Source organism: Orycteropus afer, unplaced genomic scaffold (genome assembly GCF_000298275.1).
Source record: "Orycteropus afer afer isolate SDZICR_OR568_19922 unplaced genomic scaffold, OryAfe1.0 scaffold00001, whole genome shotgun sequence".
Taxonomy (NCBI): Eukaryota; Metazoa; Chordata; class Mammalia; order Tubulidentata; family Orycteropodidae; genus Orycteropus; species Orycteropus afer.
In genome coordinates this window covers 23,477,557-23,490,867 of record NW_006921588.1, presented here as the reverse complement: position 1 = coordinate 23,490,867, position 13,311 = coordinate 23,477,557, and the positions used below count along the sequence as shown (strand labels likewise).

Sequence of the window (13,311 nt, the reverse complement as noted above, 5' to 3'; positions counted from 1 at the left end):
GAATGAGGATAGCAATCTTATGGCCCAAGGTGTGGGGTTATACCAAGGACTCTTGGCAATTAAGGGAGTGGAGAGAAGGATGAAAGGGAATGTCTTCTGTATGGGACTATCAGGAAATGGAACTGCTAACAAAGATTAAACAAAGATTGAATCCTCCACCCATCCTCATCCACACTTATGAAAACAGATTTTTTTTTAAGAAATCTTTCTTTCCTTGAACACTTTCTTTCCTTAGCAAATGCTAAAAAGCTCCAAAAGCTTGTTCCAGGGAAATGTTGTGGACAGCTCATGTGTGCAAAGTCAAAGCTTACTTGTGTCAAGAGGGTCCCAACCTTTTGGCCCAAACACTTAGCAGCACAAATCTGGTCACTGTTGCCTTGAAGGTTGCCAAGGCGCCTAGGCTGGCTAGTTTTCCCTGAAATTTTAGAGAAAAGGCCCATAATTTGATGGGCTTTAGTCAGACTCATCAGACAATTGGGCTGAGTTTTCTGTCCTAAATCCTGGGTTGCAGACAGCTGGCTGCTTCTCCCCAGAAGAGGTTTATATTGCCAGCCCTCCTTTTTTGACTTCTTGGAGCTGCTGGGCTAGGGAGTTGTGATAGGATGCATTCCTTCTGAGAAAGGACCCTTGCAGTTTGGAGATAAAATTGTGAGAGCTGGGACATACAGCCTGTACAAATTGGCCATTAAAGTCCTGTGTGTGTGTGTGTGTGTGTGTGTAGTGTGTGTAAGGAGCTCTGGTAGCACAATGGATAAGGCATTTGGCTGCTAACCAAAAGGTCAGTAGTTCAAGCCCACCAGCTGCTCTGCAGGAGGAAGATGAAACAATCTACCTTCATAAAGGGAACCAACTCAATGGCAGTGGGTTTGGTCTTTTTGGTGTGTGTGTGGGAGGGGTGAGAGGGCATTGTGAACCCTGCCTGGTCAAATGTATGGGTACTTTTGCATTAACAACACAGAGGTGGGGCGGTAAAGAAACTCATCTACATTTTAAACCTGCCTAGGACTAAGGAGACATTTCTTTACTGGAGTACTAGGGAAGAACATTTGTTTTTTTTTTCCTTTTAAAAACTATTTAGGACTTTTGCCATCTGATTGGCTACCAGACAACACTGAAGTAGTAAAGTCAAGGTTGAAGGGCTATTTTTAGCATTGCATTTCATCTCCCAATCAAATTCAAGAACTTTAGCAGCCCAGGAATCCTTGAACCCTGAAGATTATCTTGGTGTCCCAACTACATTCCCCCTTTCCCTCATCTTGGCTTAATTTTGGTATGGCTTTCTTTATTTAAAAGTCCAAATCCCTGCAAGGAACTGATTCCTTGGACTGTGATAGCTTGTGTTTTCTGGGTTTCCTCAGAGTAGAATTTTAGGCAAGGGCTCAATGTCTCTTTCAGGACAAGTGGATCATCAGTAAAACAACAATATAACAGTGGTCCCTATAACTCAGAGTCTGCAATAGATCAAGTTTTCAAGGGCATTTGATTAAGGCAAGAATTGACTCTTTAGAGTCTTCATTCACAGGGTTTTAAGAAAACCCTGCCTTTAATTGCTGCTGCATGTACATAGCACTTATTTATTTATTCTGTTATTTTCCTACAGCCACAAAGAGGGAAACATTAAAAAATGTTCAAGGAAGTTGAAAAGTTTGTCAACATAAAGCTTGTCTTTGTAACATTTCTACTCTTCATTTCCTGTGCCAATTGCATTTATATTTCCCGTCTCTCTACACTCATTTTTTTTTTTTAAACAAAACACATTATCAAGGGAAAGACGTGAGCCCATTAACATTGTGAGCCCTCAGATTTCACTCGCAAGAGACGACGAAGCACTTATCTGATGGAATAGAAGCCTTAATTGCTTCAAGGTACAAGCCAGTCCAAACCTCTGAGATATGACCCATCCCTGGGAAGCCTTTGCGCCCTCAAGCCAAACGCCTCTGAGAAAGCAGACGCAGCACCAGCGCCTGTGCCAGCCTCCCAGATCAGCATGGGGGACACAACCATTGTTTGACCAAAAGGCTGATTCTTTATTTTGACAACCTACTCAAAGGGGGAAATCTGCTACATTTCCCCACAAGGCAGAAACTTTATCTTCTCTCCAAATCAAAACCTGACAGTCCAGCACTCGCCCTCATCATGCCCTCAACTGGAAGGGGTAGAAGCAGCCGAAAGGAATGCTGCGAGGCAACGTGAAAAACCTCGTGAAAAATGTGCTAAAATACTTCGCTGCCCCAACGTACACAGTGCCTACACCATAAAATTTAGTCCCACGAGTCAGGGGGAGGGAAAAAAAGAGGAAAAATCAAACATCTGCTCCAGATTTAGGGGCGGGATAACACCAGTGCCAAGAAAACCCAGAGTATAGCATTCAGAGAAAAAGGGACAGGAATAACTTTGCCTTCTTCACCAGCCAACTCCACGCTTCTTTTTAACCCCTTCCACACCGCGGCGCCCACAATTCATAGTCTAGGGATTAGCCACCTAAGACCCAGGAGAAAAAGCCCTTGCTCTTTCCATCCCCTCGCCCTCAACCAAGAGGCGAGTTGTTCTGCCTCCACCCCTCACTACGCCCAATACCTGGGTAGGGATCAGGCGTCCTGTGCTCTCGCCCCGGTCTTCCCCAGTCATTCTCTGGGTCGGGCCAGCTCTACCCGGAACTTGGGGGCACTGGGCGGCGGCCCTCCGCTGGTTTGGCAAAGTTGGCTGCGGGGCAGGCGCGTGGAACCGCGCGCCAGTCGGGACCGCGGCCGTGCGGGGAAGGCGCTCATTGGCTGGCCGGCGCCACGTGGCCTCCCCCGCCGCTATATTAAGCCACTATTTACCTCTGGCTTGCTCGCCAATGGCTCCGCGAGGGCAGCGGGGGTAGGGGCGAAAGGCAGTGCGCACCCCGGCCCTTGCCTGCGCGCCCCGGAGGGTGGGCCAGAACCATGAGCTCGTACTTGGAGTACGTCTCATGTGGCGGCGGCGGTGGGGGCGGCGGCGACGTACTCAGCTTCGCGCCCAAGTTCTGCCGCGCCGACGCCCGGCCCGTGGCCCTGCAGCCTGCCTTCCCCCTGGGCAGCGGCGAGGGCGCCTTCGTTAGCTGCCTGCCCCTGACTGCCACCGGGGCCCGACCCGCACCTTCGCCCCCGGCCGCGCCAGCGCAACAGCCTGCGGCTCCCCCGCCCGCGCCCCCGTACGCGCCGTGCACCCTGGAGGGCGCCTACGAACCCGGCGCCGCACCTGCCGCGGCGGGGGGCGCGGACTACGGCTTCCCGGGGCCCGGAACCGCGTACGACTTCCCGTGCGCGCTCGGGCGGCCGGCAGACGACGGCGGGCCGCACGTCCACTACGCCACCTCGGCCGTCTTCTCGGGCGGCGGTTCCTTTCTTCTCAGCGGCCAGGTGGATTACGCGGCCTTCAGCGAGCCGGGCCCCTTCCCACCGTGTCTCAAAGAGCCAGTCGATAGCCACCCTGGGGCCTTCCAGACTGCGTCCCCAGCGCCCGGCACCTACCCTAAGTCTGCCTCTCCGGCCTCTGGTCTCCCCGCCGCCTTTAGCACGTTCGAGTGGATGAAAGTGAAGAGGAACGCTCCTAAGAAAAGTAAGTATTTGGGCTTTGATCCCAGGCTCTGAGGTTGGGGACAGAGCCTGCCCCGAGAAACTGAACTGGGAGCCCGTTGCAATTGTCCTTCTTTGACAGACGGTTTGGGTTTTAAGGAAGGCAACGAGTTCCAAGGCGTTAGTAATGGAGGCAAATTCCCTTGAGCGTGCCAGGCACTCAGAAAATTGCAGGAGGGAGCTCTCCTTGGAGAGTTTCCCCTGGCACAACCGTAGAAGTTCATAGGAACCCAGGCAGGCTGCACTGTGACTTTGATTTTCACTCTAGCCCTATTGTCCGCCCGCGTTCTGCCTCTCGTCCTTTCGTCCTGCTGACGTCCTGTCTTTACGTTGTAGGCAAGCTCGCCGATTATGGAGCCGCCAGCCCCTCCAGCGCGATCCGCACAAGTTTCAGCACCAAACAACTGACAGAACTGGAGAAAGAGTTTCATTTTAATAAATACTTAACTCGAGCCCGACGCATCGAGATAGCCAACTCCTTGCAGCTGAATGACACCCAGGTCAAAATCTGGTTCCAGAACCGCAGAATGAAACAGAAAAAAAGGGAACGAGAAGGGCTTTTGGCCATGGCCACCCCTGTGGCCTCCTTCCAACTTCCCCTCTCAGGAACGAGCCCCACTAAGTCAGGCAAGAACCCGGAGAGCCCTTCTCAGGCCCAAGAGCCTTCCTGAGGTCCAGTCTGAGGCTGACTGACCTCAGCCTGTGGAAGTCAAGGCCGCCCCTACCGGACTGTAAACAGTTTTGTTTGGGAATGGGCTGGGCAGAGATTAATAGGGGTTTTGTGTGGGAAAGAGGTATTTTACTTTGGTATTGAGTTCCAGGCTGTGTATGTACAGATACTAATTTGATGTCTTTCAGGCCACTTGTTTGTGCATTCTTTGTGTCTTATCAGGGAAAAGGTGCCCAGCTGCCAGCCCAGCCCCACTCTGCTGCTAATTTGTCTGTTAGTCATATGCAGTTCTGCCAGTGAAGAGTGGCACAGCATTAGTTGCTGAACTCTGCCAACCTCCTGGTATGCTCAGAAGAGCATCTGTCCAAAGTTCTTATGTTTTTTAATTTAAAGGATAAAGCTACATGTACTCAGCTTCTTGAGGTGACCAAAGCTAGTTAGGAACTCCTTGATGTACCTAAGCTGCTTCAATGATGATCTTCACATTTGTAGTTTTTTTTTTTTTTTTTTAAACTTTATAAAGCAGTATCTACCTCTCCATGTGCCTGAGTGAGATACAATCGCTGTTTAGTTAGTAGCTGAACAAATTCACAGGGTGGGTAAAGCTTAGAACCTGAACTACACCTTGACCTCACTTACCCAAACTTGAATGTAAATATATACAGTATGTATATTTTTAAAAAGATTTGCTTGCAACAAACTTAATATGTGACATTTAATGTCAGAGCATGTAAAGCATTTGAAGGTTTTTTGTAATAAAAAGTGTAGAACCTGCTACTGTGCTTTTCCTTACACTCCTATGAATTTAATTCTCTTCCTTAAAGCTGATTCAGTTTTCACTATCTGGAATGTCTTGATTCTGCTTGGGAAATTTGTCTATGCTGTTAAGTTTTAAGAATGACATTTCTTGCAGGCTGTCTATACAAACAGCAAGTTAGTGACAATTATTTGAGTACTTTAAGGAAGAAGGAGAAAAAAACACAAAAAACCACTGTGCCAAATATCCAAGTAACTAAGGAAGTACTTTCCTTACCTTAAGTGCCCTGGTTTTATTGGGAGGAGGGGTTTGTAGGCTGCGTATTAACTCAGGGGTTAGGTGCCCTCTGTGGGAATGTTGTAAAGCCAAAGAGACACTGCGGGGAGATGTTCCTTTGCTGCCCATCCTTACAAAGGAAGAGGAAAGGTGACCTACAGACTTTGCTACTTGGTCAGTGTTCTCTAGAGAAAGGCAGCTGCACACCAGAAAGTTCTCAACCACTAAATTCCCATTTTCAAAGTCAAGAATTACAAAGGAGGCTGGAAGAGACCAGGAGTCAGAGCTTTGCATTGCCTGTAACCCAGACTGAGTGTCTAGCTGAGAGAAACCATTGAGGTTGCCTTTCTGTTTTTTAAAATAAAATATTCCCAAATTCTTTTGGAAGAGGTACAAGCACAAAACTTGAAAGTTGCAAAAGGGTATGTGGTAACATCTTTTTAAAACTTGTTTCTGCTAGTGCTGCCTCCCTCTTTCCCATCCTTAGAGGCATCCATAATTGGCCAGGCTTTTGTGAAACCTTCCAGAAATGTTTGAAAAAATGCAATACCAATGCATAACCAAATAGATACTTGAGACAATTGTTCAGGCAGATAATTTTCATCTCTTTTGAGTTACATCCCTTCTCCCCTTCCACCCTAGCTGTTTAGAAACAGGCTTAAACACTCTGTATTCCAACTGATAGGTTTAAAGGCCCAAATAATCCAGAAAAGAACCTCAGTTCTGCTTTTAGCTAGATTTTCAGATTCTATGTAGGGCTTCCAATCTAATAATTAAAAAGTCTAAACAATTATGGAGGATTCTTTTTCTTATAAAACAGCATTGTGATTAGTTGTCTTAGGAAATTTAAATTATAAACAAATTCCTGTCCTTTGCACCTAGTGTGTGATGGAATTGAGGAAAGAAAATTATCTGCTCTAATAAGCTCAGATGAGAGAGGGAAACTATATCACTTAAAAAGCAGGTCTGTCAATATTATTCTTATGTTTCACCATCTGTCTTTCAATAACTTGATGCTAATCAGATCTTGTTTGAAACAACAGCCCCCCTCCTGAGCCCTGTAACTATTTGAAAGGACTTGTACTTGGGACATGCTCATGTACAGCCACCTGCGAGCTTCCCCTGCAGTGGTCTTTGACATGACAATGTTTCCTTTTTGATAAGCATTCAAATGTACACCTAAACAAAAAAACACCAACACGCTTGGTCATTTCCTTAATCTACCACCCCTTAATTTGAAAAAATAAAGCTTGTCTTTTTGAAGCTAGTACAGCACTTAACAGCCCTGATGGATGTCTTCCTTGATGAAGGTGGGTATTTTGACATACTTATAATGCTGTTCTATGAGTCAGGCCAATATTAGCTATTTTTTGACCAACCCCAGGGATCTTTAAAAGCTTTCTTAATGCAGATCACTATACAGCTATATTCAGTATTAGGGAGAGTCCTGGCTGGAGATTGGGACGCAATAGTTGACCTCTGGAGGTCCCTTCCAGCAAAGGAAATGCTACAGAAACAATTCAAAGACTACTTCTGCATCTTTTATTTTAGGCCTATCTTTGGAAGTGAAGGAGTTAGGTTCTAAGAAAGCAAATAAAGTCTTTAGGAGACACAGAGAGATTGTGTTTATACAGGAAAAGTGGATTTTAGACATCAAATACATCTTTGCAGTGTAGGTACCCAGCCCATGCGGATCATTTAGGGAACATCCTCCTCTCCATTATTCAGAGCTTTGTTATTCTGAGGCAGATCTTCCATGAACTATGATGATGATTATGCAAACTGTAAAACTGCTAAAACAATCCCATTCTATTTTACAAGATTTCAAACTCAGTATGCTAATTTACCCTCTGGCGATCCATTACAAGAATGAATGTCCAGTGGACAATTCTGGCTGTTGTATAATTATTCAGTATTCCTTTGTCTTCACATAATGACCGTGTGTCTACATTTCTGGGTTCAGGATAGCTGGGAGTGAGGATGAATAAACAAAGCATTTAATAACATAAAATTTCCACAATTTGAGTACTAACAAACAAATGACTTGCTGTTGTACAAATCTAAAGCAATGTCACTTAGATTCTCCAAAGATTAATTGTGTATGCTTTACTCTGTCTTGGTCTCATATGCAGTGAGCCCAAGACTAGAAGAGGTTATATTTGATTATCATGTCATCAGAAGAAAGCGCAGGCTCAGGAGAGTAGCATGAGCTCTGAAGTTCTTAATTATTTCTTACGGCCAAAGAAATGTTCTATATTTGCTGAATATTGAATTTAAAAACCTCAGGATCTAATCAGGTTGAGAGAGATGTTTAGTCTGACCACAGACCTCTCAACAAGAAAAATGCCCATTGTTAAAACTTTATTTGTGGTTTTAAAGTGAAACCATAGTGGACATATCTTACAAATAATGATAAATCTTCATCTAAATAGAAATCAAGATTTATATGGTTTTGACCTCTAGTATATTTCCTGGGCGTGAATATGCAACAATATACAAAATAATTCTATTTCAACATCTCATTTGTAACTGTATAAGTTATGCTTGTTATTCATCACAAATATATTTTCAACAGAAAATTTAAGTCCAATAACAGATCAAGAGGAAAGGAATTCTAAATATCAATATGAAGCAAAGGTCTTTTATTTGGGTTGTTAAGGTTTAAATGCTACCCTTCCACTCCTAACAACCTTATTGATATAATTTGGAAAGGAGAACCAAAGAGAGGTCATTTGGACTTGTAATAGCCAAGAAAGCAGATCACTCACATTTTTGAGGCCTTTGTAGAGTGGCTAGACTTCATTTAGCACATCCCATTCTTACAGGTAAATCTAGGTTTTGTAGAGTCTGGAGCTTACACAATTTGGAGAGACTTCTTTAAGGAAAACAACAACAACATCATCAATATAAACTTACTAGGGTACCTCCAAGAACCTGGAAGGGCCAAGTTAGTGAATCTTACATTTCTTTGGCTCATGTTAAATCCATCTCTGCCCCTTCTTTGAAACTCTTGCTACATCCTCACCACCCAGTCACTGCCTATAAGATGATAGCAATTATTGCTTTTCTACAAGGACAACATCTTGGAGCCAGATCCACTGTTTGCTTTTCTTCAAATGCATCAAACAGCAGGAAATGTGGATAAAGGTAGGTTGAGACTTTATTTCACTCCATCCCACTTTGCTCTTCTGGTCTACTTTTGGCTGAATTACTTCATTGCTCAGGAATGGGATGTCTTTCTCATCTAGGAAGTTTCTAATCTGTTCTCAGTGCTGCAAAGAAAGACATAGATAGATGGAAATGACAAATCTATACTGTTAGTTTCTAAGCGTTTTCCAAAAAGATAGAATCACTGAGGCTGAAGTAAAGGACCTGAGAAAAAAGAACAGCAGTCTTAAGGAAGGAGATCTGGACTTTTGCACCAGTTGTGTTATCTGACTAAAAGGGAAAATCACTTAACTTCTGGGGTCTCAGTTTCTTCTTCTGTAAAACAAAGGAGTTTAGCCTGGATGATCATTCATTTTTTTTAACACCCTAATAAAAAAACCTCACGCCATGGAGTGGATTCCGACACATAGAGACCCCTCCTTGGGTTTCTGAGGCAGTATCTCTATGGAAGTAGATTACCCAGTCTTCCTTCCAAGAAATGGCTGGTGGGCTTGAACTGCCAGCCTTCTGGTTAGCAGTCAAATGCCTTAGGCACTATGCCACCAGAGCTCCCTATCACCCTAATATCTCTCCACAATTCTTTGTTAGTTATCACTGACAAGTTTATTTAACAATACTGTAGCTCATTGAGGTTATCATCAACAAGAAGCTGTTACTGAAGTAATATTTGAGAATGTTAAAATGACTTTATTCGGCCTTAGAACCTATTTGTGTGTGTATATGCGTGTGCATGTGTGAACTTGATATTTCTTATTGGTCTTAACTTGAGGAACAAAAAAGGTAACATGATAATAGGCCCCCAAAGAACTTCTCTTTGCATAGATTAAATATGGTCTAATAATAGACTTTTCAAATGGATGTCAGCAGTTTAGATTTGGATTCTCAATCTGCTTGTTTTTAGTTCCATACCACAAAGTTGACAATCTTCAGAATAAAAATTTTGAATTGTTTCTTTTCCTTTAAGATATGTGGATTCCAGAGTGAATGCTCTGTTCTGTTAAAGAAAAGAGATGGGTAATCAAATTTCTCCTTCTTTCTGTCAGTCAGCAAATCCTGCCTATTTTGGTTATTAGGATAACTTCTTAGTCACAGCTAAGCACCTTGAGGGATTGAGTTGCTGGGTCTGCAGACTGGGGACCATAGTGGCGGGGGATATCAAGCTCAACTGGCATAACATGGCATATAAAAATACTAGTCTATATCTTACTTCAGTGAGTTGCAACTGGGGTCTTAAAAGCTTGCAAGCAGCCAACAAAGATGCAACTATTGGTCTCTCCTCCAAAGCAAAGAAGAGTGAAGAAAATTAAAGACACATAAAAACAGTTCAAAGGACTAATGGACAATGAGAACCTCAGCCTATGATCCTGAGACCAGAAGAACTAGATAATGCCAGGCTACCAATGCCAACCACTTGGAAAGAGATCAGAATTAGAGATTCTGGATAGAGTGGGAGAAAAAAAGTTAAACAAAAAATCACAGAAAAGACCAGGCTTACTGGTCTGATAGAGACTGGTGAAACCCCCGAGACTATGGCACCAAATCACCCTTTGGGCCTGAAATGGAATTCACCCCCCTGTGGCTTAACTCTCTGCTAAACAATAGGGTTATGACCTAAACACCTACACCAGGGAGATGCACTCCTTGGAACAATCTACCATGGGACATCAGAAAGGCAGTATTTGCACAAGAGCATAGCTCACAGGGCAGGAATGCATAGGAAAGATCCAGGGAAAGGGTAACCACAGGGAGGAAGTGGGAGGAGAGTTGTTAACACTGCCGGGAATGTAACCAGTGTCACAGAACAAAATGTGTGTGAACTGTAGAATGTCAAATGAATCTGCCCTGTAAACTTTCACACAAATCGCAATAAAAAGTTAAAAAAAAAAACTTGTCTATTTTTCCTTCAAAATATCTTGTATTTATTTATTTTCCTCCATTGACTCAAGCTTTATCATCTCTCACTCAGCTACACAATGGACACCTTATTGGTCTTCAGTCTGTTTGAAGCCCTGTCTTCATCCTGTTATTCTGCTTTAAACTCTCAGTGGCTCCTGGTTGCCAGTGAGAGAAACTCAAATGTTTTCAGCCTGGAATTTAAAGTCTTCAACATCTGTATCCAATTATCTTTTTCCTGTTACTCTCACACCATTGCTTGATACAAAAACTTTAGTTAATGTGCTCTCTTCAAGGCAACATATTCTTTTCTGCCTCTGGACCTTTTCTCATGCCATTCTAGCATCTAATTTCTTTCTCCCTATCCAAAATGTGAGGAGCCCTGTTGGTGCATTGATTGAGCGTTCAGCTGCTAACCCAGAGGTGGGTGGTTTGAATCTACCAGCCACTCTGCAGGAGGAAGATGTGGCAGTCTGCTTCAGTAAAGATTACAGCCTTGGAAACTCTATGGGGCAGTTCTGCTTTGTTTTTACAGTGTTGATATGAGTGCTGGCAACAGGTTTGACTTTCTGGTTTTACCCAAGGTCTGCTCTTCCTTTCTCACAAAGCTCAAATCCTACCACCTCGGTGAAACCTTTTTGGACCAACATTTTAAAGTAAACTCTTGTGAGCTTCTGTAGCATTTCTTTCTTGAAACACTCTCTTGGTGCTTAAAATTTCCTGCCATATTATGGCATCTCTCTCCCTCTTTCTCCCCCATTAGTTCTCTTTTCATGGGCATGTATTTCCTCTCTGATGAGTACCACTAACCAGTTGCCATGGAATTTATTCCAATTGAGAGTGACCCATGACTTTCAGAGTAGGACAGTGCTCTGCAGACTTTTCAATGGCTGATTTTTCCCAAGTAGATCAGGCTTTTCTTCCAAGTCACCCTTTCGGTTAGCAGCTGAGTGTGTTAACTAACCCCAGGGACACCCTTTCATGAGAACCTTATACATAATAGTGGTCCAGTACTATTTGTTGAATATTGAATGTGGTTTTAGCCACAGCTCACAGTGCTACTTGTTAAAGTGCTTCTTCTACCGGGTAAGGAGTACAATGAAGACTTATTTGCTAACCAAAAACCAAACCCACTGCTGTCCAGTCGGACCCGACTCATAGCAACCCCTTCTTGGGTTTCTGAAGCAGTATTACTACTTCAGAAGTAATTGCCCAAACTTCCTTCTGAGGAGTGGCTGATGGGTTTGAACCACCAGCCTTCTGGTTAGGAGTCAAACGTCTTAGGCACTATGCTACCAGAGCTCCTAAGTATTTCTTATATATCATTATGATTCTTCATCATACAATAAAATACAAAATGGAGATGAAAGAGGGAGAACGATAGACTTCCCTCCTTGTTCTTCAGGTACATTATTTAGATTTAACACATTGTAAGCCAACAAAGAATGTGAATGCTTTCTAAAACAATCCCTTTAATTCATACAATTGATAATGCCATTGGTTGTTGTTTGAGACTTTTCAATATTCATTATATTACTTAATTATAGTCACTTAAGTAACTTACAGAATCAAAACTATTGGAGAAGTTTCTTTGAAACCAAACCAGGTCTAGTGCTGTTTTTCAAGAGAGCTGTAGACATAAATGTAGCAGTTCTAAGAGTGCAATCTGGAGGCAGAAAGGCCTGGGTGCAAATTCTGGGATAGAGTACTCAATGGCGTTTAATTCCCCATACCTCCTTAAAAGTGGCACTCATACTGTTTCTACCTCACACAGATTTCTTAGCACAATGTCTGATGCTAAATAAATATTCACTAATGTGGGTGGCACAAACAGTTTGGCCTCAATTACTAATGGAAAAGTTAGCAGTTTGAACCTACCCTACGGAAGAAAGGCCAGGTGATCTGCTTCTGTGAAGATTATAGCCTAGAAAACCGATGGGGCTCAGTTCTCTGTATCACGTGGAATCACCATGGGGTGGAATCCACTCAATGACAACTAGCTTGGTTTCTAGAGAGGATGGATCTTAGGAGTTGCAACAGGCAGCTAGGATGGGAAGACAGGGGTTGAGGTACAGAAATATTTACATACATGACAGATATTTATTGAGCCCCCAGGTGCTAGGCACAGACTATTAAAAATTAAGATTGAGGAGATTTTGAGAAGGGAATAAGAATTGTAGGAGGTCGTGCTGGAGAGTAAGTAAAGACCCACAGTTATAAATGTAGCCATTGAACCCTGCTTCCAGTTTACTGGATCATTCTGGGCAACACGATAATTTAAATCTATCATATCTTTCCTCATATTTTCCTCCAAAAGGACATGTGAATTCACATAGATGGCATTTTGAGGCGTAGGTGTCATAAACTAAAAGGCAGTAACGTTTTACACGAGTTTTCTACACTGGCACTTTCCCAAGGTTGGATTTACTATCCTTAAACCCACCAGCCACTCCTCGGAAGGAAGGTTTGGCAATCTACTTCCATAGTGATACTACCTTGGCAACCCAAGCAGGGGTCACTATGAGTCGGGGCCTACTCGACAGCACATAACAACAACAACAAATAAAGATGGAGAAGGAGCGCTGGTGGCACAGTGGTTAAGAACTTTGCTGTTAATCAGAAGGTCAGTATTTTGAACCTATCAGCCACTGTGAGTCGGAATTCACTTGAGAGCAGTGGGCTTGGTTTTGGTTAAAGGACCAAATCAAACTGGTTGCTGTTGAGTTAATCTTGACTTATAGCAACCCTGTAGGACAGTGTAGAAATGCCCTATAGAGTTTTCAAGGCTGTAATCTTTAGGGAAGCAGATTGCCACATCTTTTGTCCCTGGAGTGGCTGGGAGTTCACAATGCTGACCTTTCAGTTGGCAGTTGAGTGCTTAACCACTGTACCACCAGGGCTAAAGGACAATCCTATGCAAATAGAGAATATTTGATTTTTTTTTTTTT

General features: G+C 43.4%; 1 protein-coding gene across 1 annotated transcript; it reads left to right on the top strand.

Annotated features, from left to right (window-relative positions):
* The first annotated feature begins 2,927 nt into the window (after window positions 1-2,927).
* Window positions 2,928-4,270, top strand: HOXD1 (homeobox D1). Its single transcript, XM_007938792.2, has 2 exons — window positions 2,928-3,582; window positions 3,936-4,270. The coding sequence occupies exons 1-2, from the start codon at window positions 2,928-2,930 to the stop codon at window positions 4,268-4,270; spliced, it is 990 nt and encodes a 329-aa protein (XP_007936983.1).
* Window positions 4,271-13,311: the final 9,041 nt, after the last annotated feature.

Excerpts from the sequence above, each read along its gene's own strand:
- HOXD1 (XM_007938792.2), top strand. The coding sequence starts at position 2,928 with ATGAGCTCGTACTTGGAGTACGTCTCATGTGGCGGCGGCGGTGGGGGC. Across the intron at positions 3,583-3,935 it reads GAGGAACGCTCCTAAGAAAA|GCAAGCTCGCCGATTATGGA; the intron begins GTAAGTATTTGG and ends TTTACGTTGTAG.